Here is a 27,853-nt window from a genome sequence, read left to right as displayed (position 1 = left end):
TGACAATGCATCATACATGTGTGTTCCTGTGGTGCGGGCACCTCATCGGGGGCACTGCCACACGACTCCTTTATTTTGCACCCCAAGCAGCCGTACTACCAGTGTGAATATTGGCACTGCCTCCAAGACCAATTCCAAAAGCACTGGGATAAAGCCAGTGGAGGCTGTGTGTTGGTTCTACGTTTACCACCCCGTTCTCAGACAGGCAGAGCATGTCTCATCTCCCAGACTGGCCTCCCAGCACAGAAACAGCTGCATCACTCCCAGAGCTGCCACATCTGAGAGCAGGGAAGCCTGTATCAGAGGTTCTGCTTCCCCCCTCTTATTAAGCTTCCTCCTTCCTGCTTTGTTCGGGGAGTGTCAGAGGTATGAGCACACACTGAGCGGTGGCCCTTTTACCGCTCCCAGTGCTGTCCTTACCTCCCACTCCTGGGACATCATTCACCCACTATATTCCCCCACTGGCCAAGGTTCAGTAGAAGCACCCTATGCACTGAACATGTGTAAATACAGCTGCAACGTTAGGGTCAGGCAACATGCCAAGTGCGCATATTCTAAACAACACTGGTTTCCATTCTGCTCGCCGTTCTTTACATTTTTGGCCAGTCCTTGTGATTAAGGGTTTTATTTGGCAAAAAAAAAAAGCCTATTGTTTTGTTGTAGCCACCTCGACGGCATCCTGCTTTGAGTGAAGGCAGCTATAAGGACAGGAGCGACAGGCAGTCAATAACAAACAACCTTTTGAGGATCTAGGTCCTTTGTTGGTTGCACATATAAAGTTGAAAAACATTCCTCCAATCCAGTACAACTGCTACTGTCCTATCGCTAAGTTTCAAAACATCAGTAAAACAACAAGCATTGGCAAAACCAGTAGGTATCGGCAACACAAGAGCTATAGGTGTTGACAATGATGATGCATTTTTGTACGGCTCTGGGCTGGTTTTTATTAATATACACAAATGCTTGAACATTGCAAACATCTGTAGCTCTTCGACTGGCGAGACCTATTGGCATTGCTAAGGCTTGTTTTTTTCTTTTTCCTTAAACAGTATTCACAAATCCTATGATGGATTTGCAAATCCTGGACCCTCCCTCTGACTCGCAGACCCAACGAATATGTAAGATTCTCAAATCCATCACAGGATCTGCGAATGGGAAGTAATTTTTATAATATTTATTTGGGGCTATTTTTCTTTTTCCAACACGGTGCTCAATGCCCCATTTGGGGTAATGATGCTAAAACAGAAATTTTTCTGTGAAGGTCAGCTAGTTCGAGGGAGTTGGTTTTGAAAATTTGCAGTCAGATTCGTGAATCCACTATGCATGATAGGAGAAAAGGATCCCGATTCCAATGGTGTATCCTTCATTTCTGAACTGTATTCATAAATCTTCCATTGTTTGGCAAATTTGGAGTGTAAATGAGCTTTAAACCAGTTCATGCCCAGACCGGGAAACTTTTTATACGATAATTTCTTGAAAACTTCACCGGATTTACATCAAACCAAGCAAAGACCTTCAATAAAGTCCCTTTAACAAGCCAAATTTGGTACAATTCTGTTTATTTACCTTTATCTAGTTTGAGGAAGAAAAAAAAAATCAGTTAAAGGGCTTTTGGGATGCTTTTGATAAGCCCCTTACTGTTAGGCCATCGCTTGGTAGATCTACACGGAACTTGTCGTGAAGAACCTAAAGTGGATGTACTTTTTGTTGAAAAGTTTTATACAGATTCGTTATTGAGAAAATAGGGAAAAAAAATGCCTTTTTTTCTTTTCCCTGAAACACTGACCGAAGCATACCTGCAAGGCACTATCACTGCCTCAGTAATACACACACACACTTTTTTCCCAAGTTCGTACTTTTTTTTTTTACTTTTTTTTACTTTTTGAATACTTTAACTACACTTAAATGTTTCCGTAACTATTGTTATTATATATTTATAATTACTGTATTGTAAATGTTAATATTTGCATTCTTTAATGTAAATTACTTTAAATGTATCCAATATTTGCTCTATGTTCCCTTATATATTTACATGTGTGTATGTGTACATGACCATTTATATAAACACATATACATAAGTATATTTATGTACTACTAAAGTATATATTTACACCCATATATATGTTTAAATTACTCATACTCATGGCTTGATATAAATGTGGTAAAACCTGCGTACAAGGTAACGGCCCCCAATGCACTGCCTACAATGCAACTACGCCCGACGCACTGCCCGTGATGCAAAGATAGCACACCTAGCTCGTAAATGAGCTACAGGAGATCCTGGTTTGTCACACTAAAGCATTATCCCTGCCATAAATTATTTTCTTTCAGAAACATCCTTAGATGTTTCACTAAAATTCCAACCAACAGGCTGTATTTTCAATATATATTGTACAAGCCACAGATAAACTGTTTAGTTATTGTTTGTCCTTCCCAGTGATTTAATGCAACATCACTGACATGAAACTAGAAAGAATTGGTGATATATTTTTAAGTGCAAGATCACAGTTTTGCAATACGAGACACCAAAGCCCACCTTAGAGCAGCAAGGTCATCATGAAGTACATTAAATGTGCTGAAGCATAAGTAAGATAAACATTAATTATGTCTCCCTGGACTCTTTCATGTTGAAACACCATTAATACTTACAGTGATTTCCTCCTTTCTGTCCAAACGTTGTTGCCATTAAGGTTATTAATGAGAGCCAAAGAGGTACAAATATTGGAATATATGAGAATAAATTATGGTCATCCAATCGGTGAACAAGCAGAATCTAAATAAAGAGAAATTGAACCCAATTACTTTCAGACTATCTTATGGTGAAAATAGTCATTAAAGGAAGACAAATATTAAAAATTCCTGCAAGCTGAGTGTTAGAAATTGAGTTTAGGGTTGGCTGGGGTATGCACCTAAGCCAGGCAGAACCCATCACTCTAGTCAGGGCAAGTAAGTTGCACACCAAAGATGGCCTGTGCTCATACCCTGGTAGCTTGGCGCTTATCACAGGCAGTGTGTAAAGTGTTTGTGCAGCACACTCACACCAGTAATACAATACATACACCACAAAAGAGACCACACACAGAATTATACAAAAATATATCAAATATTGTATATAAAACATTGACCAAAATAACATGAATCATAATTACTGTACATATTATGCAGATGCCGAAGTAATACTCGTTCTCCTTAGCAGTGCAAGATTTAACACGGCATACACTAGACCAGTGGTCTTCAAACTTGTTAATGCAGCATCCCCATTTTGGGGGGCGGGGGAAATCGGAGCCCCCCTCAGATCTCTTCACAATTATTATATTAAATTAGAAGTGTTTAAATAGGTCTACACATATTTAAACATTGCAGTTCAGTTCTGTTACCATTTTAAATACATTCAAATACATGATTGCCAAACATACTATTCTGGTAAGGTAAGACTTACTAACCGAAAAGTATCCACAGTGTGATTATTAAAAAATGGGGGTGAGGGCTTGGAAGAATATTTGGACTCCCTTCCGTTTTGACAAATACTCGCAGCTAGGATATCAATGGCTTAAAGATGTTAGTGATGGCCCTTTACAGAGAGGCTTACTGCCGCTAATTTTTTCCACTTAAAACAAAGCACTGTTATCTGCATAATGTGTTTTTTAGGCCAGAGCCTGGTGAAATCCCTGGGATCACTTGAGGCCACCATGGGCTCCCTCCTCAGTTTAAAGACCCCTTCACTAGACCCTCAGAGCATTAAATGCAGCAATTATGAACCTCACACGAGTCACCGCGTCAAAAAAAAATCACCAGTATTATATCAAATACTGTAGTACAGCGGTCCACACGAAATGTAAAAGCAAAGAACTTTATTGCATAAATTGACCACAGCGAAGAAGCAGCATACCATACATCCAGCTGGTCCAGTCTCCTTCGCAGCTTTGGTTAGAACAGACGTCCACATTCTATACTACATCATACAGTTCTAATATTTAAATTCCATATCACTAAGGAAACTCTAAAGGGACAATAAAGGAATAAGGTTAATACATCAAAATAAGCCCATAATAATACAATTCAATATACAACACATCTTTCCCCTAATGAAAAGACATGAAAATATATATGTGACAAAACAACAAAACCTGTAAGAAACAATACAGAATTTCTAACAAAATCCCTGTAATTTCTTTGTTCTAATTATATTTCGACACAATCTTATCATTCTTGCCTCATCACCTACTTTGGTAGGTAGAAGGCAGTTGTTTCATCTCCGGTTGGTACAACCTATGAATCTTGCATCTTCACCTACTTTAGAAGTAGAAGGTGATTGCCTGTCTCCTACTTTAGAAGTATAAGGTGATTGCTCCATCTCTGGTTGGTCATCACCATGCTCATCCACTTGTTGCAAACTTTCAACACCATTTCTAATTTTCGTCTACTCCATCTTGACTCAACACCCTACAACTGCTAACACACAATAACCAATTAGAACTCTTGGTATCCACAACAGTGGAACCCAAATTGGTATGTTAATTTCTCCTTTATATAGGGAAATACGCCTCACGTGCCACTCCTTTCCATCACTCAACAAAACAGAAATGCACAGTATGCACACGCAAAAGCTGTAAGGATTTTCCTACACCTTTTCCATAAGTACCAGGCCTTTTAACTCTCACCCAATCTCCAACCTGATTCCCGTTGTCCTTACATTTGTTCTCATAATACCAAGTTTTGCTTTTATCCTATGCCTTACACAACCGTTCCTTGATTACTAAGGAGGTCCACTCACTCTTTTTGGAACACTTCATCCTTCCCACATTGTCCTTCCTATATGGAGTCCTATTCCTCATTACTTCAAAAGGACTGACAACAGTAGAGCATGGTGTACTCTGTACAACCACACGGTTCTCCACACATTCTGTATCCAACAACTTTTAGCTTCCTTAGCTAATTGTATAGTATTCTTGATCACCATGTTGAAGCGCTCAATGTCTCCATTACCCACTGGGTGATAAACAGATGTGGTCTTGTGCAATACACCATTTCTTCTTAAAAACTCCTTGAATACCTCTTAAAGAAAAGGGTTAACTAAAGTAGTTTTAACTGATAATGGACCCAATTCTGTTCAAACAAGTTATCTAAAAATCAAACAACTGTTTGGGCATAAACCTTGTTAACCACTTCAATCTCCGCCCAATTTGCAAAATGACCAATCAACACAATTATATACTTAGACTAGGAACCAACCTGTAGTGGCCCCAAAATGTTTAACCTCAACCTCTCTCAAGACATTGCTGGGCATTTTACAGTCAAAGAGGCGGTTTCATTGTGAGGAGGGTTTTCTCTGAATTGTTGCACAACACACAACGCCTCATCCTTCTTTTCTATATGTAGCTCTATACCAGGCCACCAATACAAGATGAATTACTAATAAGCATGCAAACTGTCTTCACTGTCCTTGATAGGCCATCCATCGAGAATGCAAACTATTAATTTCTGTAACATATCACCTTTTTCAGTCACCTCAACCCACTCACGTTCATGCATGCAGTCAATGATTTCTGCGACACTTCTTCGAACTCTTCTTCCAGTTTGGTTTTCAAGGGAAATGGCAACCTACTTCGAAAATCTGCAATCCTATTCTTGACCCCTGGAACACAGCATACATCATAGTTATAGTCTAACAATTTTATGGACATACGTGCCAACCTAGGAGAAGTCTTCAAAAAACCTTTGGTAGTCAGTACTTTTGTTAATGGTTTGTGATCACTTCTCAAAGTAAAATGAAAATTCGCAAATAAACACTATGTAGTGCTCCAAACCCCAAAGGTCCTCTTTCTCAATTACACAGTACCTCTCTTCCGTTGGGATAATCGCATGCAAAGCAAAAGCAATGACCAACTTGTTACTATTACCGTCAATCGGAGTAAGGACTGCCCCTAAACCTCTGCAGCTGGCATTCATGGTCACAACGCTTTTTAAAGCTGGTTTGAAACCGTGAAGTGCAGGGGCACTACAAATGTCATCCTTTGTCAACTAAAATACAACCTGAAATTCTTCAGACAATGTAAACCCACATTTGACTAAGTAGCTGTCTCAAAGGAAAGGTTTTGCTTGAGAAATGCATGACATTTTGCATACAATTCAGCTAATCCAAAGAAAACGCCAATTTCATCCTTACTAGAAAGACCAGTGGCATTAGAGATGCTTTTGGTTCTAATACCCTTCCACTAATTTCATGTCCTAAATATGTTACAGAGTTACTCGCAAATTTACATTCGGCAAATTGTGCAGTTAGACCTTTTCCAGGTAATTAACCTGACACCGTCCTAAGATTTGCGTCATGCACCTCTTTCGTCTTGCCCATGACTAGAATTTCTGCTTGGAAAAGAATATTTTTTTCTTCTTCTAAAAGATCTTAAACATCAGCCGTTGAAACATAGCAGATGCTAATCCAAATGGTACCTTCACTAACTGAAAGCATTTGAAAGGTATAAAAGGCTGTTACCCTTCGACTTTCAGGATGTAAGGGCACCTGGCGGTAGGGTGATGCGAGATCAATGGTCATGAACCACTGGGCACCTTTGGTAATAGAAAGCATTTAATTGATCCTGGGAGGCAGAAATGAGTAAACCAGAATATTTTTATTCAAATCTCTCAGATCTATGCAAAGCCTAGGTTTGCCGTTGGCGCGTCTCGTGACCACTAAGGGGGCAATTCAATAAGAGGATTCTACTGGCTGTATAATCCCTGCCTTTAGTAATATGTCAATTTCTTTGGAAACCACTTCTCTGATGGTCATGGGTATGTTTCTCGCTTTATGAATGCAACGCACAGCATTCTCCTTGAGAATGATCCTATGTAGGAAAGCCTCGAGTTCCCCAACACAATTAGAGAAGACTTCAGGGAACTCCTTTGGAATTTCATTATCTCCATTATATTCATTATGTACTACCAGTACTGGATCAGGACTATTTGGATCCAATATGATCCCTAGATCTCCCTGATCTTGCCACCACAAAACGGAGGGACCCGATATGGAAACATAATTTGCATTCCACAGTATGTTTTTTAAATTGGAAAACTAAATTCCTGTGCCCCAATAAAGAAATAGTTTCACACGTGAAACTTTTAGAAGATATATCAGGGGACTCCAAGTTCTCACCCAACATCGCTTTACATTTCTCATTCCATACGGACTGACTTATTATAGTGTATAGAGATCCAGAATCAGCAGTAATTGTAAGCAATACACCCCCAATGCTAATTTCACATTTAGGTTGTTTCCTATCACTATGCACTCCTAAAACTACTGAGTCTGAGTCTACACTCAAAAGACACATATTGGTGTCCTCTGCATCTGTATCCTGCGAGTCTGATTCAGAATCTTCTTCTAGTAGTTTGATGGGTGTATTTTTCTTGATCTACTTTCTTCAGAACTTATGAAAATGACCAACAATTCCACAAGCAGAACAGCGTTGATTGAGAGCTATGCACTTTTTTCACTGGGCAAATGTCCTAACATCTCACATCTGCAGAATCTTAAATCGTTGCCAGAATATGACTCTTATCCTTGAGGAGGTTTATGCTTTCCCCGAGCGCAAGGAGTTGGTATTCTGGCCAGATTTTATTTAATTTACCATCTCCTTAATGACTGGTTTCTCTGGAGATTTTCTGCCATCCGCTAAAACAGATTTGGCACACCTCCCAGTTAATTCTGCTCATTTAACAATTTCAATGACTTCTTGGAGAGATGCCCCACCTTTTGCCCAAAGGCCATTTTGTATGGAAGAATTGGCTGTGTGCATAAAAATTTGGTCTCTCATCATGCAAACAGCCAAAAAGACATGCTAAAGCAAAAATTTTAAGTGCTGAAACATATTTCTCGACTGCTATACTTTTAGACTGTTTCCTAGGATAAAATTTGTAACAGTCTATTCCTACGCGCACAGTAGGTGCATAATCCAAATCTTTGAATGCACTGGCAAATACATCAAGTCCAACATGTGTTTTTAAATTTTTTTTACTGTTATTTACCCTCAACCCTATTGGAAATAAGGAGTGTAGGACAACTCTTTTCTGGTGAAAAATCCTCTTCATCATCAAGAGCAGATATGAGCTACTTCACCAGAAGGCACGAATGGTTGAGGAGGCATTAAATTAGGTGCTCCACTTAAAGCCATAGTCTAGTGCAGAGCAAGGTATAAAGTAACTTGGAAAGAAAAAAAAATGTACTTACTATTTTGTAATAACTGGACAGTAATATGAAGATAGCAATCCACTAGGGGTCAGTGGCACTGAATTACACTCTGAAGTACTGAAAAAAAGACAATCTAAGTGACCAATAAACTGTAGGAAGACAATCCGGACCTTCAGTGTACAATCTTAAATAGAAAGGTATGACCGGAAGCCCATATTCCTACATTGGCCACTGTGCGGAACTAAACGTAAATTTTCTTTAGGAATTAGAGCTTGTTTTTGTGCTCTATAGTATCACGCAATTCCTGTGATAACGCGTGATGCGATTCCTGAAATGGCGCGTTACTAGTGCCGCATTCGGCAGAGGAGGCTCTAGGAGGCAGATACGGAATGTTGCAGTGGTTTGAAAGAGGCACTGTAGGACGATCGGAATGGAGACTATTTTCTCTAGATAAACTGCCAGTTTGTCGTTAGTGTCTTTCGACAGCGCTGCAAACAGCATACATTGACAGTAGGAGCAACCACCAGCAGGGCACAATGATGGCAACAGAAGCAGCTAATAGTCTTGCAACAGTACCTGGAATGATGCAGCATACAGCAGGCAGACTGCCTCTGTTCTGGTTCCCACCTCTGGGGCCACAGTGAATTGCACTGGTGCCGCGCTGATCCTGAACTAGGTGCTAACACGAGGTGAGAGGTGCTCATGCCAAGGCGCTCGGAGAGCAGGGACTCTCTGGTAATTACCCTGAGCAGACTCACTGGTAGACAGGACGACACACACCTGGAAGTATGCTGCGGTGCTGCCGTATCCTCCTAAAGGCAGGGCTGAGCGCGCCTGGTAGCAGATGTGGTTGGGGACCAACTCAGCCAGCGCTAGATAGTGAGCCCACGTCAGGGAGCCCAGTAAAGAGTTCAAGGATGCCTCACAGTTAATGTCTGTCCTGCAGGCGGTGCACAGCCTGAACAGCAGGGAGACTTTGATGTCTCCAAGTCTTCAACAACAGGGGGCAAGCCAACAAGCCCTTGGAGTTTGTGGGTGCAACAAAGGATGTAGAGGGCAGGACTCTTCCTCCCTCACTGCAGAGGTATCAGACAGCAGGCCAACAGAGCAGGGCCCATGGCAAAGTGGCAGTCTCTCCTGGAAACACAGCAATCAGCTTGTAGCAGGCCAACAGAGCAAAGCAAGTGGCAATGTGGCAGACCCTTCTGGCTGCATAGTTCCTTATAGTGGCAGAGTCTCCTCTCCTCTCCTCTCCCAGAGGGCCCCATAGTGAAGTAAAAAACATAGGGTCTGAGCCCTGTACTTATACCCTGGTGCCCTGCTTCTAGAAGGTGGGAGAAGTTTCCAGCAAGGTCTGTAAAGTTTCAAAAAGTTTCCCTTCTCCCCTGCCATGGCTCCAAACACCAGTAAGGGGTATATCAGCCCTTTGTGTGAGGGCAGGACACCGCCTATACAAATGTACGCATGCCCACCTCCCTCTCTACGAGCCCACGAATACTATCAGTATGCAGATGCACCCAGCACCTCATGTGTGATGGCTGTCTGGAAAGTATCCATAAAATGTACCTGTCACCAGGCCCTAAACGTGAATTGGAATCTGGCTACAAAGCACATACATTTATAAGCACAGAGAAATGCCACCTTTCTAGAAGTGGCATTTCTAAAATAGTAATAAAAAAAATCCAACTTCACCGGTAAGCAGATTTCTCACTACCATTCCAAACATACCAAACAGGACTACGCTACTCCTTTCAGATCAGGAATGACCACTTAAGTACATATAAGGGACTTCCCAATACTAGCCTATGAGAGGAGTAGGCTTCACAGTAGCGAGAAACAAAAACGTTGTTTGTCACTACAAGGACATGCCACATAATAAAGGCACATTTCCTACCTTTTACCTACACAGAATCCTGCCCATAGGGCTACCTCGGGGTGACCTATATGTAGTAAAAGAGAGGTTTAAGGATTGGCAACTAGTTTTAAATGCCAAGTCAATGTGGCTGTAAGCTGTGGCAGGCCCGAGACAGGTTTGGAAGGCTGCTTCTGAGGGTGGCACAATCTGTGCTGCAGGCCCACTAGAAGCATTTAATTTACAGGCCCTGGGTATATGGGATACCACTTTCCAAGGGACTTACAAGTAAATTAAATATGTCAGACAGGTGTAAACCAAATCATACCATGTTTTAGGGGTGAGAGAACACGCACTTTAACACTGATTATCAGTGGTAAAGTGCCCAGAGTCCTAAAGCCAACAAAAAGGTCAGAATAGGAGGAAAAAGGCAAAAGGTTTGGGCATAACCCTGCAGAAAGGGCCATTTCCAACACAGAGGGGAGAGGTTGTGTGCCATTTAAGATTTAAAGGGAACATGTAATACACTAAAAATTATTTAAAAACCAATTTTTGGTCAAATTGAGGGGGGTCCTGAATATGTGTTAAAATCTTTTTAAGTATGGGTTTATGAGTCTTCTATAATTTTTTGGTCACAAAACAAAAGCAAAAATCCAAATAGAACACTCAGATCTATGTCTTTTGATATGAGCTTTCTGAAGATGAATTCTGATGTTTTGGAACTGCTTTACTTTTTCCCTCTCCATATGCAGACCTGCTTGTTTCATAAAACATAGCTTTTGTTAGACATAGATTTATTGTATGTGTTTACTGTCAGTCTATATCATACGTTTAAATCTATGGCCACCTCCTTGATTGCTATTCAAAACTAACTTTGGAAAAATGGGATCGGTTCAGTCTGAGTGCATTAGTTTCCTAGTTTACATCACAAATGATTAGCAATGTGGGACTGTCCCAGGTCTCATGAAAAAGGTCTCACAATGGTAATGGCACCCAATAAAGTGAGTTGCACACTGTAAAATTGTAACCTACCAGGAGAAGATAAAATATGAATGAGTAAAACTTTGGGTGTGCAGTCTTCTTGTTCAGAAGTTCGACTTTATCACTCCTTGTCTAACAAAGCGTAACTCACTAGAAGACGAGTAAGAGACACTGGCCAGTTCCGATACTGTTTTGCTTGTGAAGCAACAAAACATGGAGCACTTTCGGCAGTCTTGCGTGTATTTAGGCCAAGGAAGGGGGAGGACTACCACAAATTCATGTCCAGCTCTAGCACGTTCATCCTTACAGCAGCATACGGATTGTATACTATGTGCAAGTAGGGTAAGAAGGATGGACTAATTGCCAGTGTGTTGCATCAAGGAATGCTGCAAGGAAATCTGGAGGGCACAATTAGTGAAGTGATGAAGACAGTGGCAGATCAAGAGTGAGGTTCAGCTTACACACAAAAAACTGTGTCTAACCTCTTGAAACTAAAAAAATAAATTGCAATAAGAATACAAAACGGTACCATTTAGAAATAAAACTGAAATAAATAATGTTTGTAAGTTAATGACGCTGCAGTTGACCAAAACGTTCAACTGATTATTTTTACTTTAAAGGAAAAAACACTACATTTCCTTGCAAAATAATACTTACTTCGAATGTGAGTAAAGGAACCACAACTGCCATCCAGCTAATAGCCATCGTTATGTGTGTTCTCCTTTGTTCAGCAATCACATCCATGGAACGCAGGAAAAGCACTGACCAGACAATGTAATAAAGCACCACCAGGCACAAGAAGGACATCAAGATCCACAAAGGAACACAAACAACCTAAAAATAAAATTACAAATTGGTAAGACTTAGATATTCTAAGGTAGCAAAAAATCCCAGGCAGTGACATTTTTGCTGATATAAATCAACTACGCTGTAAAATTGGTTGCAGGTTACCATTTGGGTATTAGCAAAAGTGAGATTTTACTTATGGATGACACAGATCAATGGCAAAGACAAGCTCACACCGACACAATCTAAACAGAGAAGGTTACAAATGGCTTTCCTTGCATTACTTTTGTGCCATCTGAGCATACTGGAAACTTTGACATATATCTGTGGGGACAATGCACATAGGATCTGAAAGGACTATAGAGATATTAGACTGCTAAAAGGAGAACATATGTGCTTTCTACCCAAAGGCAAAATTTCTAAGGGCGACTGTTGTATTTTTTTAAGGGAATGTGCAAGCAAACGACTTTTTGCATGTTCAACTCCACATTTTTGGACTGACGCGGTTTATAGACTCCGAGTGCACTGAGGCCTGCTAGCCAGACCTCAGTGCCCGTGTTCTAACCCATTGCAAATTGTATGTCGAATTGGCTACCTCCAATTGGCACAGGCTGAATTTCTTATAAATCCCTAGTATAAGCTACTCAGGCTATATACGGCAGTGTCCACCCAGGGTTGCAGCATGGATTGTGCCACCCTGTGTGTAACAAAGTACAAAATGCCTCCCAGCCTGCCACTGCAGACTCCTCAATGGAATAATAGAAAAAATGGCCAGGAGGAAAAAATATGTAGGAAAAATAAATTCTCAATAGATGGCGGAATATTCCTCTATTGGTAGTACATAGTCCTGTTCTTTATAAGCAAGCAATTCAACACAGAAAACAATCACATACCAAAGATCACATAATTTAATTAACGTAATCCAGGAGTTACTTCATCCAAATTAAAGAGTTTTTTTCATCATATACACAAGACATATTTACACACATATATAACACTTATATACAAAAAATGGCAAGAAGATAACAAAAAAGTGTGGAATAGTAGTTGTTAATAATAACAATAACTTCAAGTTCCTAACACCCAAATCGTTGAAAAAAAGGTGTTCACCTATAACCTATAGGTAATACACTAGGAGGAAGCCTTGTCTGCACAATTGGCTCTATGAACACTACAGAGCCTCAATCAAAAAATTGTGCAAGAATTCTTCTTAGAATAAATTGTAATTTTCTCATCAGTCTCCTCTAACGAAAATCGGTCGACGCGGGCGCGTTTCGGCCAAATGAAACATCTCGGCCTCCTCAGGACAGGGGTGAGGAAAATGACCTAAACAACAAATTCCAAAGAGATGAACAAACATAAATGTCCATTTATGACAAAAACTCTGTCTATCTCTGTGCCTAACACCGAGAAGCCCAAAATGGCACCCATGGGTGGTATAAAAATAAAAAACAAAAGAATAAATCAAGCAAGAAAGAAGAAAAAGGATTAGAGAACCACCAAGAGAGAGGAAAAAAATCCACCATCTCCAAAGTAACACGTGTCACAATTAAAGGTATAAAGATACCAAATCACGAAAGGGAGTGGAACATGGATAGGGTGAACACCACTCACCAGTCTCGAGAAGGACCCAGACTCACCACTGAAAAGAAATCCCAAAAGTGTATTCCATATAAAGCCATAGGTTGTATTCACATACCAGTAATCCTTATACCTGCAACAATCCAGACGCAATAAATCCAACTACGACAGAGGGGTGGTGCAACTTTATATCCTAATCGGGTGCGTACCTCCAAACCCTCAAAGTAACAATGTTGTGCCAACTTCTTAGGAAGAAATACATCTAAAAAGGGAATAACAAAAGAGAGAGGGGGATACTAAAAAATCAAGACGACCATCCCTCAGAAGTACCTTGTATCGAGAAAACCATTTAATACGAATCAATCGCACAGATACAGACTAAAAATCATAATGACACTTACAGGGGTGGAGAAACAAGGCCCCACTCTAATTCTTACCTTTACAAAGAAACGGGAACCTGCACGGTCTGGCAGACCTTCCTTCTTCATACGGGCACAGAGCACCGAACCCTCCTCGCTGTCTCAGTGATAACAGCAAATCGGCGTCCCACGTGATCGGGACCCGAGAAGACAACTAAAGTAGAAAGCGGACTAATCGCGCTACTACCAGATACAAAACAACATGAAAAAAGGACAACAAGATCCCACTTGCGATATAGAGGATATATACGCAGGAAATAAACGAGAGGCAAAATCTCTAAAGGTTAGTCTTACAAAACTTATCCAGTATGGTGCTCAGAAAAGTAAATGAGTAAAAGTCAATGAACATCTCATGTATAAAGAAATACATCACTAATCAAATTAAATAACCAAAGACAAAGGGCCACGAGGTTATAGGACCACCAGTAATCTCATAACAAAAACGAAGTACAAAAATACAAAAATACAAAAAGTAATAAAAAAGGGGGAAGGAACCTAAGTGACAAGCAGGACATTCAGTGTAGGCACAGAGAGGAGATCACAATCTAAAATTCACGTGGGTACCAACAGGGAAGAGAAAAATATGTACCGCCCCAGACAAAGAAGTGACTCCAAGGGTCAGTCAGCTGACCACCTCGAACCAGCACCAGGGACAACAAAGCTGAAGTAGCCTAATTTGGCAATGCAGGAGCTACTGCTAAAGAATCGGCGCTGACTGCCGACGGACACTCCAAGAAACCAATCCTTGACAGCCAAAAGTTGCAGAGTCTGCCAGACCTAAGGGTGGCATCTGAGTCCAGATTGATCGCCCAAGAGGGACACCAGCCTCTACCAAAGGATATCGCTGGGACCGCTGTAGACAGAGACCGGTAACCCAGTAGCAGCTGGCCTTCTACTGGTTCAAAGTAGACTTCAAAGGACCCCGACTGTTTTGACCCAAGTCGCCCCACCAGATCCGTGGACCAAGAAATATTCACAAGGACACTTCCAACGACTGCATGTATCTGTAATATCAGGACCACTCCATGGAAGTCTATAGCGATGTGCTGTAAAGTTGAGAACTGGGCTGAAGAAGCCAGGTAATGGTCCAAATACTATTTATTGGCCCCCTAGACCTTCTCCCGGACTGATTTGGTCACCCAAGCCGGGCCAATGAAGACAAAAACAACTTTCACAAACTTTTCAAAAGTTTGTGTACTTTTAGGTTACCAATGCTTGTTTGGGGAGAATTAAGTTCTCTTTAAAAATCTGCATCTCCGGAACCGTCTGATCGATTTTGCTCATCTTGGATTCTAAAAATTAATTAAAAAAAATAATCTATTTTAATACATTTGTGTTAGATTTATTTTGTGCTGTGCAACTTTGTTATTCTGTTTTTTGGTACTGTTAAATGCGTTACACTTGTTCTGGTGTGTCCAACTAGTAGATTGCGAGCTACTGGTAGCTCTCTGAGACCTTCAGAATAGCTCGCAGCCTTGAGTTAATTTTTAAATAGGTGCTAGGTTTATCTTAAAATCTAATAAATAAGTATTGCGTTTTCCTTTTAAAGTTAATGGAGCGTGTGTCAGGCCTCTTCAGCTGCAGATAGCTGGGCCTGATAATGATCAGTGCTCGACTTTGCTTTAGGACCCAGCTTGGAGCACAGAGTTGAAGAACTGAAGTATTTAACTCTTGTATGTTTTACATTCGAGCCTGGGCAGCGCATGCGCTGCTTTGTGAGGCAAGCTGTATTAGAGTATGCACTTGAAGCTCCAACCACTTTCCGCCCAAGTTTTTCATTGGCTTGTGCCTTTGTCCCTTGTAAGTCCTGGTTTCATATTCGGTAATTGGCTTGTTAATCCCTTCTTAGTACCGCCGTCACTTCATTTGTAACCTCCCATGAGGACTGGCCCGTTTACTCCTGTTAGACCATCTGTGTTGTTTAGTCTGTAAGCACCATTTTCTTTAGTGAGTTTGGTCTTACTTCCAGCACAACGTGTTTTCCTTACATTCAGCGCGCCATGCGTGCTTTCACTTTCCAAGCAGCGGATACAATGGATGCCGCTTCTTTACAATGCCGTAGGTCTCTCATTTAGGAGAGTTTGAGCTATTGGTATTGTAAATGACAACAGCTTAAACTCTGCAAATATTTTTTTGGGGGTTGTTTCCAAGCACCCACTGCCGAGATTAGTAGAGGCCACGCCCCTTTCTTTAGACGTGGCTCGCCTCAAGAAAGGGGCGTGGCCTCAACTGCAAGTGCGGCATGGGGCACTTGGAATCAAAAATATTTGCAATTCAAAAGGTCTAGCATTAACGAGAATTTAAGCTATTGACATTTATAGTGCCAATAGCTCAAAGTCTCGTACATGCGGGACCTATTGCATTGCAAATGCTGGTTTAATAATTCCTGACAGCACAAAGTCCAAGTTGGTTTTTACTGTGGAAATGGTAGTGGCCCCATTGGCTAGCACAGAGTACCTGACAGACCACTCAACCTGGCTACCTTCTGAATAAGACGACTAAAATGGTTAATTCAAGATATCAAATTAATCGTGGCATTAAACCAGACTTGATGCCCAAGTCGAATTTAATGTCACCTCTATGAAAATGCAACTTTTAGAAAGTTACCACTCTGTGACCCAGATTATCCAGAGGACCTACATGGTCACTAGCCACCGGACCGCTTTCTACCCTCCTGGAACGTTGTGTGAATGACTCCTAGGCTTAGAAACAACAGCAACCTGCCACAGGGTAAAGTGCCACCTCCCATTCACAAGAAACCACTCCCGGTGTTAACCCAACAGTTGAACTTCAAAGGCATAGCCACCTTCTGGTGGGTAAATGGCGATCAGCCGCATGAAGGACAGCCCTTTGTTCACGTAGACAGGCAGGAGACAAGGAAAAAGGAAGGAGACCAATGTCACACCGTTTTTCCCGTGGGTGTGTAGCCCAAAGGTAGCCGCACCTCTAGGGTGGGCTACCGTGCTCCAAAAATCCAGAGAAGGTTCCAGACATCTTAAAATTGGACAGATTAGTGTTCCTTGGTATTTCTAAATGCCACACATAGACAGAAAGGCATCACAAGACGGGAGGGTGCCCGGTAGCCCATTGGCTAGTGACCGCGTCATCCTCCCGGGTACTTTCTGGGCATAAATATGGCACCCTTAGCAGCCTGTCCCCAAGCTCACACAGTGATTGGAGAAAGGACAGAAGGACTGCTCTACTGCCCCTGGACTTGCCAAAGAGATGCTGCGACATGTGCTAGACTGCACCTGCCGAACCTTGAGCTAGCGAAGAGAGGACTGTGCCTCTGGCTCCAAGCTTGGGGAAAAGTCGCTCTCTTAGCCCCTGACCAAAAAAGTGACTGAGAGTCAGTCAGCTTAGCCCCTGGAACTAGCACCGGAGCCATCAAAGCTGAAGTAGCCCCCCCCTGTAAGTCAGAAGACACTTATGAAAAATCACTGCTGACTCATTGGGAACCCCAAGAGACCCATCCTCAACAGCCAAAAACTGCACCCAAGTCTGCTGGACCCAGGGGTGTCGTCCAAATCCAGATTGGTCACCAAAGAGGGCACGAGCCTTCACCAAAGGATATCACTGGGACCGCTGTGGATGAAGACAAGTAGCCCAGCAGCAGCTGGCATTCTACTGGCTCAAAGCGGACTTCGAGGGACCCTGACATCTGTAGCCAAAGTCATCCCAACTGACCCGTGGACCGAGGAGATAACGCAAGGACACCTACGATCGCAAAGCACCCAGAGCATACTTGAGCATCCTCCATTTCCTGCACTTGCTGCATTAGGCATGGAGGGAAGTGGCGTAGAGTGTAGTGGTGCAGGGTAGAGTGGTGCAGGGTAGAGTGGTACAGAGTAGTGGCAAAGAGTGCAGTGGCACAGGATGAAGTAGAGTGGCAGAAAGTTCAGTGCCAGAGAGTGCAGTCCTGCATAGTAGAGTGATGTAGAGTGTATTGGGATAGAGTGCAGTGGCATACAATGGAGCAGAGTGAAGTGGCATATAGTGCATTGGTGTACAGTGGAGTGGCTTAGAGTGCAGCGGCATAGACTAAAGTATAGTGGAGCTCAGTGCAGCGGTGCAGGGTATATTGCCATAGAGTGCAGTGGTGTGGAATGGATTTGTTTTGAGTAACGTGGCGTACAGTACAGTGTTGTGGAATGGCATGGAGTGGCAAGGTGTGAAATGACGCAGAGTGCAATAGAGTGGCGCAGACTGCAGTGGCATAGAGCAGATTTTTATGAGTAGAGTACAGTGGCTTTGAGTGAAATGTCGTAGAGTGCAGAGTAAATTAGAGTGGCGTGGAGTGCAGTGGCATAGAGAGCAGTGGTGCAGAGTAGAAGAGAGTTAGAGAGTAGAGTTTCGTAGAGTGCAGAGACAGTACAATTGCATATAGTGCTGTGTCGTATAGTGCTGTGGTGGCAGTGGTGCAGAGTAGAATGGCGTGGAGTGCATTGGCTTTGAGTAAAGTGGTGTACAGTGCATTTGCATAGAGTGCAGTGTAGAGTGGCGCTGAGTAGATTGTTTCATAGTAGAGTGAAGTGGTGTAGAGTAGTGTAGCAGGGATAGTCATACAGTGCACTGGAATACAGTGGAGTGGTACAGAGTAAAGTGCATTGGCGCAGAGGCAAAGAGTGCAGTGGCAAAGAGAGCCGTGGCAAAGAGTAGTGTGAGGTAGAGTGCAGTGACATAAATAGAGTGGAGTGATGTAGAGTAGAGAGGAGTGAAGTGGTGTAGGACAGAGTGCAGTGGCGCATAGTGTTGAGTGCTGCAGAGTAGAGCGCAGTAGCATGGAGGGGTGTAGATTTGAGTGGGGTAACGAGTATGCCTAATACGGTTGTGTACTGCCATTACAGACAACACCTCTTCAATTGAAATGACCATTACATCTGCACTCGCATACAATTTTAATGATAAAAGTATAGAGCGTACAAACGATACTGTCCAGTAGCGTCATCACCCAATGGATTGATTTAATCGTCAGCAGTTCATTTCCAGATATTTAGATTTTGTTGTGTGCTAGGAAAAAAACAACATCATACAGCCTTCCTCAAGCAGACGCCCAGAAGCCAGCATAATTGTCACATACACCCTCTCACTTTGAAGTCAGATAAAGAAAAATAAACACAAAGCTCCCTGGAAAAGACAGCCTGACATTTGACCTCTGTCTTTGAATGCACAGCAAATGTGACAAGATAACAAGATTTAAAGGACTGTTTCCAGAAAGTGAGTTTGTGGAAAAAAACTGTAAATAAGTTTAGTGCAACGGGAGGGACTAACTCGAACTGGACAGCCTAAAGCAAATAAAGCCAGCAGGTGTGTGTTAAAAACCACAAAGCCAATGGGAAGCAACAGTTGGAATGCATTCCTAGGTCAACTTTCTGAATGCCCGCAAGATGAATTTGGCTGCCTGGTAGGCTGTGACCTACAGAAGATTGATGCCTGAACAAAAGTTGAAGGCAACAGAATATTACATTTTGGACAGATGGCCTGGTCTAAACAAATGGACATTTTACAGTGCATTAGATCTAAAAGATAAGCAAGTGGATTATTATTTGAGGTGGTTAGTCGTCCACCTCCAATAATAATGACATTTCCCCATCAGGGTGAATCCCAAAAGCCACTAAATTAACCTCAGCTGAATCCTCTGGAAGCTGTGACAGTGCAGACAACCCTAACTCAAGCAATGAGCAAAGAATGTATGCAAAACCAAAACAGTAATAAAGTCAAAACATCAAACAATAAAAATTCCAAAACGAATTTGAAAAAAACAGTACATTTTACTAAGCAAAATGACGCCAAAACAAGAAAACATTCAACAAATGGAACCAAAAATATGAGTTTTTAAAGTTTTATGTGGAAATGGCACAAAAATCACCAACCACCAATGAGTCTATGGTCACGAAATACCGGGACCCAAGTACACAACCAAACGTTTGTCTACCCCAGTTCTCACCTGAAAATTACTTGTAAAAGAGCAGGCCCGTTAATGATGTATCTGGGTCTAACCTAACTTGGCTTCCTGCAAGAGAAACAAAAGCACCTCCCCGCACCAAGGCCAATGTTTCTGCTATGGGAACAGTTTTCATGCCTCATTATGGTCAAGCCCTGGCAGCCAGCTGTCAGCAAGCTAATACTAATTTGTATGCTGAGGGTTCAGGCAGGTAAAATGTCACTTTCTAAAAGTTTATTTTCCTAAATATTTATTACAATAAGACTGGTATTTTGTTTGATTCAGCTACAGCACTGCCAGTGAAAATAACTGAAGGAACATGCCAACTTTAATTTCGCACATGTTCTACTTTGTTCAACAATGTGTACTTAACAGTGATTTATTCATGTTTAAAAGGAGGGTTTCCCGCCCATCAAAAAGGTTTAACTTCTAGACCCTGGGTGCCTTTTCTATACAAAATGCTAAAGACATGAAGGCAAGTTAAATATGTCAATCAGGCATATGCTAATTTAACCACATTTAAAGGGGAGCACAGGCCCTTTACTTCAGTTTAGCAGAGGTAAAAGGGCAGAGTAAAAAATCCAGTAAAAATAGGGATGACACGCAGAAAAGGCAGATTTGCTACACAGAGATACACGAGAGGTTGTGAATGCTTTAAGTGGTTAAAACATATAGGCGAAAGAACATATAAATGTAGAACGTGCCATTACATTGAACAGTGCCCAGTGTGAAACGGTGCTTCAACATCAAAGGAAGAGATGTCTCACTCCCCTCTCTTTGGGGACATATTCCGATGTGAGTCGGAGGTAGAGCATATCCACAAAGGCCATACCTAGAAAAGGAGTGCAATATCAAGATATATTTGGGTATGAAGCAGAGAAAGGGCACACTGAGGTGTCTTTGCTGGATCCTGTGTCAACTATTCCTTTGCAGATGAAAGACGTCCAAAGGCCCATTGTACATTCCCTGGCTTCTTCATGAGAAGGCTATATTCATGGCGGAATAGCCTTACCACTCTGTGCCTTAATATTTAGTTGGGTGTTGCACCATGTTGTGGTCATTAAAAGACCGAAAGGCTCAGCAAAGAAACATTCGCTTATGACAAAAAGAAAAAAAAGAGGTGTGGAGCAGAGTGGCGACTATTAGGAATTGTTTGAATTTCCTGTCAAAACTGTAACTACTGTATACAAATGATGACAAAATAAACCCCAACTGGAAAAGCACATAAGCAAATCTAAAAATAAACAAGAACTTTTGGTGAAAAGAAAAACATTAATGGGAAAAGGGAGGAGGTAAAAAGAAAGCCTAGAAACATGCTACTGTGTATTATGAGAACCATATGTGTCAAACAGAATAAAGGACAGAACTGATGGCTGAGCCAATAAACAGAATTATAGCAACTCTCTGGGTGAGTGTCTTGAAAAGGCAGACTATATCAAATAAAGCAAACACAAGGAGATGATGGACAGAGCGCTGAAACTTTTCAGACACTCACCTCCAGTCACAGATCTGGGTGGAATCCATCATAGTTCTTTAGCTCACTTCTCCATCCCAGTTCAGACACAGCTATATGCAAATCAGTCTTGACCCTGTGCCTCATGGGAACAGTCCAGGCTGAACTGCCAAGCCATGTTGTCACTGGACGGGAAACAAGCATCCTGGGACTGGTTTTGGGCTAACAGCCCTCATCAACCAGTCTAGCTTGAATCCTGTGGCAAAGTGAGCAAGGGACACATGTCTAGGCATACCCTGCCAACTTAGGGCGCAAAAAGCAAACACAAAGAGATGATGGACGGAGCGCTGAAACTTTTCAGACACTCACCCCCAGTCACAGATCTGGGTTGAATCCATCATCGTTCTTTAGCTCACTTCGCCAACCCAGTTCAGATACAGCCAAATGCAAATCAGTCTTGACCCCGTCCATCATCTCCTTGTGTGTGCTTTGTATTCAATAATGCACAGGTAATTGTAATTACACTGTAAAACATATGTTTTAGACTTTTCTATAGGTTTGTTAATCAGTATGAAGATTACATGATTTGGTACTTTGGGTAATAACGTGTTTTGAATTCCGGGCTCACAACTAGGTAAAAAGGCAGTGAATAAAGTCTTAACAAAGCCAATAGGTCTCTCCTTTGTGCTCTACTGGTTATGACCATGGTTTTAAGCCTGTGCTGTGCAGCGTGGCTAACGTTAAACAACAATGATGCAGGCATTTCTTTTTTTCTTTTAGTTACTGATCTGAGTTGGGCAACACCATGAGGGTAATGGGAGAATGGCGAAGCAACACTGAGGAGGGTGAGGGATGGGGTGTTGAAACACCACAAGAGGGGACACAAAAGTAACAGGAAGGCAGGAGGAAAAGCAAAATGGGGTGGGGGTAAGACATCACAGGGTGCAGATGGGGGCAGCAATGGGGAGACGCAACCGAGCAAGTGCAAAAGGGATGGGCAGGAAAAAGCAGGTGGGCAACCAAAAGCAACACGGAGTGTAGAGGAAGAGATGTACACAAGGGATACGGCTCTAATAAAGTGCTTCACCTAAAAGAAAAAAGTAGTGGTTGAAAAGCAAGCAGTGGAAGTAGCAATACTAGTAAATCAAAGAGATTGTCCCGCCCATAGAATATTGCCTCTTTACAAACACAAGATTGAAAAGCTGCAACACGAAAAAGAAGCAGCCAGATAAAAGTGACAAATAAAGCCAGCCAATTGGAGGACTTCAATACCCACTACGTTCTTGGTAAGCCATACTAGGACGGTCAACAGACGGCATACGCGCTGCCTAGTACACTCACCCGAAAAATTACCCCTAAGCAAATTTATGTCTTATCTACATTTTACTAATAATGTGGCCTGTGGAAGAGGGCAGACTACTGCAGGGTAGTGCGCAGGCTCCCTGTTCCTTTCTGCTCGACACCAGACTACCCAGCAATGTACTCTACAAAAACACCACCCAGCTCCCGCAACACATTGCAAACAAACTCAGGGTCTGTTCTGTACTGCAGGAGCCAGTCTTCCTAATAAGTCTGTGGCATCATAAGCATAACCGAAAGGCTATCTTTTCTACTGCATAACATAATCATTGACTAGAAGAACACCTTATATTTCAATAACAATGCCACAAATATATGAAGAAAATATTGAACGAAACAAAATATAAAAGTGCATCTTTTGGAAATTCGTCCTACGATAAACTAGTGACATACTGGTAACAGTACAGACAACTTTCTTTTCCATTAGAAATAATTTGTCAAAAGCAAGAAACAGTAAGCATTGTGATATCACAGTATATTGTCACAAACTGGGGGGTGCGGGGGACGTTTGTCACACATGCCTCAACTACTGAATAAAGCTCTCTAGTCTATTTACTGAGCAGTGAAATATGTATATGTGGAGTGGAGTGAATAGCCCCAGACCAAGATGGGGCACTCAATTTGAGCTCCCATCGAGGAAGGCAAAACATGATATTATTTTGGCCTATCAGGGACAATATAGACCCCGGCACATCTGTAACCGCCATACCAGGTGGAGTGTCTTGAAGGTTGGGTGGCTGCGCAATCCTGGGACGCTGCTCCTGCGATCCTAGCATAGAGTTGCAGCAACAGGTGAGGTTGAGTGGAAGGAGAGTCTTCATGGGACGGTGTGGTGATTACATATCCAGAGCGCTCGGCTGAGATAAAGGTCAGTGCGCTGTGGGAGAAAGCACCAGGGGTGATTTTGGCGGTGACTTGGGGGGGGGGGGGGGGGGGAGTACTGGTGAACTCCATGTGACGGCCAGGGATGTGGGTGTGCCCAGTAGATGCAGGCTATTCGGTGTGAGCAGAGCAGGTTGTGCATTGGGTGGGCAGTCCCTTCCTGATCCTCATGCACGTACTCCTGTGGCTCCGGGGAACATTGTAGGATGAGCCTCGACTGATGTCGCTGGGCTGGTAATGAACTGCTCTCTTCACTGCGTGGCACGCCTCTGCAACTTGCTCATACACCTAGCAGTGTAAAGATCAAGGTGGAAATCCTCTCCCCATCTATAAATAACAACATGGTCCATGATGAGGCACCAAGACAACAGTGCTCAACAAAGTGGAGGAATAAGCATTTCGCAATACGACACAGGACGAACACCCAGGAATGGATCATGATTGTCCTCCCACAGACGAGGGTGGCCGCGATCTGTCTCAGAGAGAATAGATGCAAGCAGTCAAGGAGACCAAATCGGCCCTGGAGCATAACATTTATACCACGGCTCTCAACATCAATCTATGTACGGACCTTCAAAAGATGTCTGCCAGATTGGAGATAGCTATGTGCATCTCTGAAGTTGTTTTATAGCATCAGCATGTTCCTTCACACAGACTTTTGTCAGCTTACTGATAACACCCAACTCCTGTATGCCTGGGCAAAAGATGTGGATGGAAAATCCAGGCAGAACAATGTATGTGTGATAGGCCTCCCAGAAAAAACGGAGGGCAGAAATTTTTAATATATGGAGGGCCTGCTTAAAACTATTCTGCAACCTGACCACTTGCCTGACCACTTTGTGGTGGAAACACCTTAGTAAGTGCCAGGAGTGACACAAAACCCCAGTGCGTGACACAGGCCTGTGATTGCAAGACTCCTCACTATAGGGACTGAGATTCACTATTACAGGCAGCCCAGCAACATGACCCCATTACAGTTGAGAAGGATTTTCACAGATTATACACAGGAGGTCCAGACCCAGAGACAATCCTTTAATAGGGTAAAAATGGAACTGCGTATGAAAATCTACAATACTTGATGCTCTTTCATACAAAAGTCAAAGTCATAGCAGAGGGCAGGTCCTTGGGCTCTTCACCTCTCCCAGCTAACTTTGGGACTGGCTGGAGGGCTGGCAGCTTGTAGACCATGAGAGACAACATGGGACCATAACAAGATTTGGCCAAAGCACATTCATACTTAGGCGGGTGAAGACAAGAACATCATCTCCAACTACTGATGAAAAAATGCCAGCGTAGCTTGCACATAAGACATGGCCAAATTGCCAAGGAATCTGGACATCCGTCTGAGCTAAATAGCTGTAGGTGGGTGGCAACATAATTTGGAGCTCGTTAGACCTCACCTTAAATCCTCCCACAAGAGGGAATAGTTTTAGTGTTATAACAGACAAGTTGGATGTTATTCATTGGGTGGGGGTCAGAACAGTCACCTCTCGTGTTGGGATGGTGTGCAGTTCAGCGCCTACAGTAAGAGGCAGTAAGGAAGGCTGTAGTTGGGAGGCAAGGGGAGTTTGTAATGGCATCTTGGAGTTGGGAGGGAGAGGCAGTTATAAAAGGGCATCCAGGTCGAGACAGCAGAGATGCCATTCATGGCTATGCCAAAAGAAGATGGGCGTAGGGCACTAGGCCTCAATATTTTCTTGGACACGGTAGGTACGAAGTTTTGGCCCATTCTGGGTTTACATTGGGTTCAAATGGCGTGGATATTGTGGTCTCAAAAATCACTCCAGATGTCAATTCTGGAAACATGGATGGACGCAGAGGGCTGCTTCGTAGAGATACTGAGAGAGTGTAAAGGTGAGAGAGGTACGGTGGTGTCTTGGTATATATCCACAGGCTTGCAGTCAGAAGCTTTGGAGAAAATGGGGAAATGGATCATACAGACAATGGAGGCATTACTTATTAACGAGCGAGACCTTAACTATGCATTTAGAACTAGACAGGATAACAACATCCAATAACCAGCGGAGGGTGGACAATAGGTTGAGAGACTTTGTTTAGGTCATACAACTGATGGATGTTTGAAGGAAGGTACACCCCGATGAAACAATATAGTCAAATGCCTCCAGCAGCATGAACTCATGCTAGAGACTGGATTAGATGCTGGGTGCCGCAGACACAAGGAAATAAATATGGACATAATACCTGCTACAAGGGATCTCAGATCACTCCCCATTATATACTAGACTGAAGACTGTAACAACCCCACACAGGCCCACATGGAGACTGGACCCATGGGATATTAGAGACTGGGACAGGAAGAAATACCTGATACAGGCAAACAATGGCTATTCTGGGGAGAATACTAAATTAGTCAAATCTGAAATACCACTAAGAGAAGCATGTAAAATGGTAATATGGGGACAGTTAATATCCAAGAGAGCTGGGAAACATTAGAAAAATAAAATAATTAAGGGAGAATTAGAATGGCGCCTGACACAGTGGAAGTGGGACTGACTGATTAATTCAGTATCTGGTTTGGCACACTGCATCGCACTGGCCAGTGAAGAATATAGACACACTGGAAGACAAGGCAAGAAAACACCTCCATGCCTCCCAGCAGTGTCTTTATGAGGTGGGCAATAATATAGGTAACTGCATGTGTGGCTGACCCACCGAGAGGAGGAACAGAGGCGGGTGATTAAATCCGCTGCAGAACATATGGCAAAAACCACACCTGAAATGGGTTGCAAAAGTCTGCGCTATATACAACTATTATCCCACCCTAGGCGCAAATATACCAAGGAAGAAGTGAAGAGATTTATGGAGGATATCCCTATTCTTTCCTTAAAGCACGAAGAAAGGGTTAGCCTAGACCAAAAACTAGAAGTGGTCATGGTCGCAGAGGCCATGACATTACTGAAGCGTTAGCCATTGGCCTATATTATGTGATTGAACATCTCATAGCTATGGATCATTCAGGGTTTATTCCTTGTAGGTGCAGTAGCCACAAACTTCAATGCTTATACAGTGTACTGGACAGATGTGAGAATTTCTGAGAACCAGCAGTAATGTTTTCACTTGATGTCGAAAAGGTATTTGACTCACTTGAATGGCTTGAATGGCCATACTTAATGGCAGTGCTCCAGAAAATGGGCCTGAATTTGGAGCAAGAGTCCAACTGTCTTATACCAAACCTCTGGTAAGGGTGCGAGTTAATGGCACACTACTGCCAGATAGGGATGGTCACTGTCCCTCTTGTTTGCCCTCACAGTAGAGCCACTGGCCAAATGGGTGAGACAAGGCGCATTACTGAGGAGTATCTGCTGGAACTCGGGCGGAAAGACATGCTGATGACCTATTGTTATATCTAGATGACCCTATGCACTACATCCCAAGGGTATTAGAAATACAAAATATATGTGCAAGACATGCAGGTATAAACACCAACCAGAACAAATCAGTGGCATAATCACCCACTGGATGGTGCCCCCTGACGGACTGGGAGTGTCCGCTGCAGTGGTCTACTTTAGGATTTAGATACCGGGAATATTTATAACTAAGGATCCTAAAAAATGTACGCACCAAAACTTGGATTGTATACTTATTCAATAGAAGGAAGATGTGGGCCACTGGAGAAAGCTACTATTGTCCCCGATAGGGGGCATCATTATATAAATTATAAAAATAAATTACCTAAATTCCTTTATGTGCTACAAAATACACAAGAGGCTCCAGACACATTCTTTAAAACTGGCAACACAATCACTAGGTCATTGCTATGTGATGGTGGTTTACTCCTAGAATTGTTTTGCCTACCTTAATGTGTGGTCCATACGATGGGGGCATTGCCCTCCCAGATCTCAAGTTATATTACTGGGCTGCTCAGCTGGTGGAAGTTAACAAATTGACACTTGCTATGCAGCAATAACTTTCCCTCATGGCAGACAAGAGAGCAATGTCCCAGCACTAGCAGCAGTGCCCCAAAGTTTCAAATACCTACAGGTGCAATACGCACTGGCTAGATATGCCGCATAGATGACAGATATGGAAAGTGATTCCCTTTTGGAGTATAAACTTCTGCCTGCCCCTCTCCAGACTCATGCAATTCGCAAATATGCACAACAGAACATACACAAATATACGCAATAACGACTTGCAACCCCTAGATAAATTAAAAGACATATGGGAACAGGATCAGGGTGTTACTGAAGACAGAGTGGGGAGTTGCATGGAAATAAGGAAAGGAGGTCCCAATCATTCAACTTAAGATATTACATTGTGTGTATTACACGAAGACCAGACTTTGCAGGAAGGGCAGGCTAGCTAATGATTGATGCTATCGCCGGTGCAATCAAAGGGGCACATTTGATCCATGTGTTAAGGGAGAATCCAAGGCTGCAAGACTTCTGGG

At 42.6% G+C, this 27,853-nt stretch overlaps 1 protein-coding gene across 1 annotated transcript in view; it reads right to left on the bottom strand.

Annotated features, from left to right (window-relative positions):
- Positions 1-27,853, bottom strand: part of TMEM185A (transmembrane protein 185A) — a 117,081-nt gene that overhangs the window by 22,253 nt on the left and 66,975 nt on the right. The window contains exons 5-6 of the mRNA XM_085608004.1: positions 11,676-11,852; positions 2,650-2,773 (exon numbers count right to left, since the gene is read on the bottom strand). Coding sequence (XP_085464130.1) covers positions 2,650-2,773; positions 11,676-11,852 — 301 coding nt within the window. The remainder of the gene's footprint in view (positions 1-2,649; positions 2,774-11,675; positions 11,853-27,853) is intronic.

This window comes from Triturus cristatus, chromosome 5_2 (assembly GCF_964204655.1).
Source record: "Triturus cristatus chromosome 5_2, aTriCri1.1, whole genome shotgun sequence".
Taxonomy (NCBI): Eukaryota; Metazoa; Chordata; class Amphibia; order Caudata; family Salamandridae; genus Triturus; species Triturus cristatus.
The sequence above is the reverse complement of the archived record's forward strand: the minus strand, read 5'-3'. Positions and strand labels throughout refer to the sequence as shown.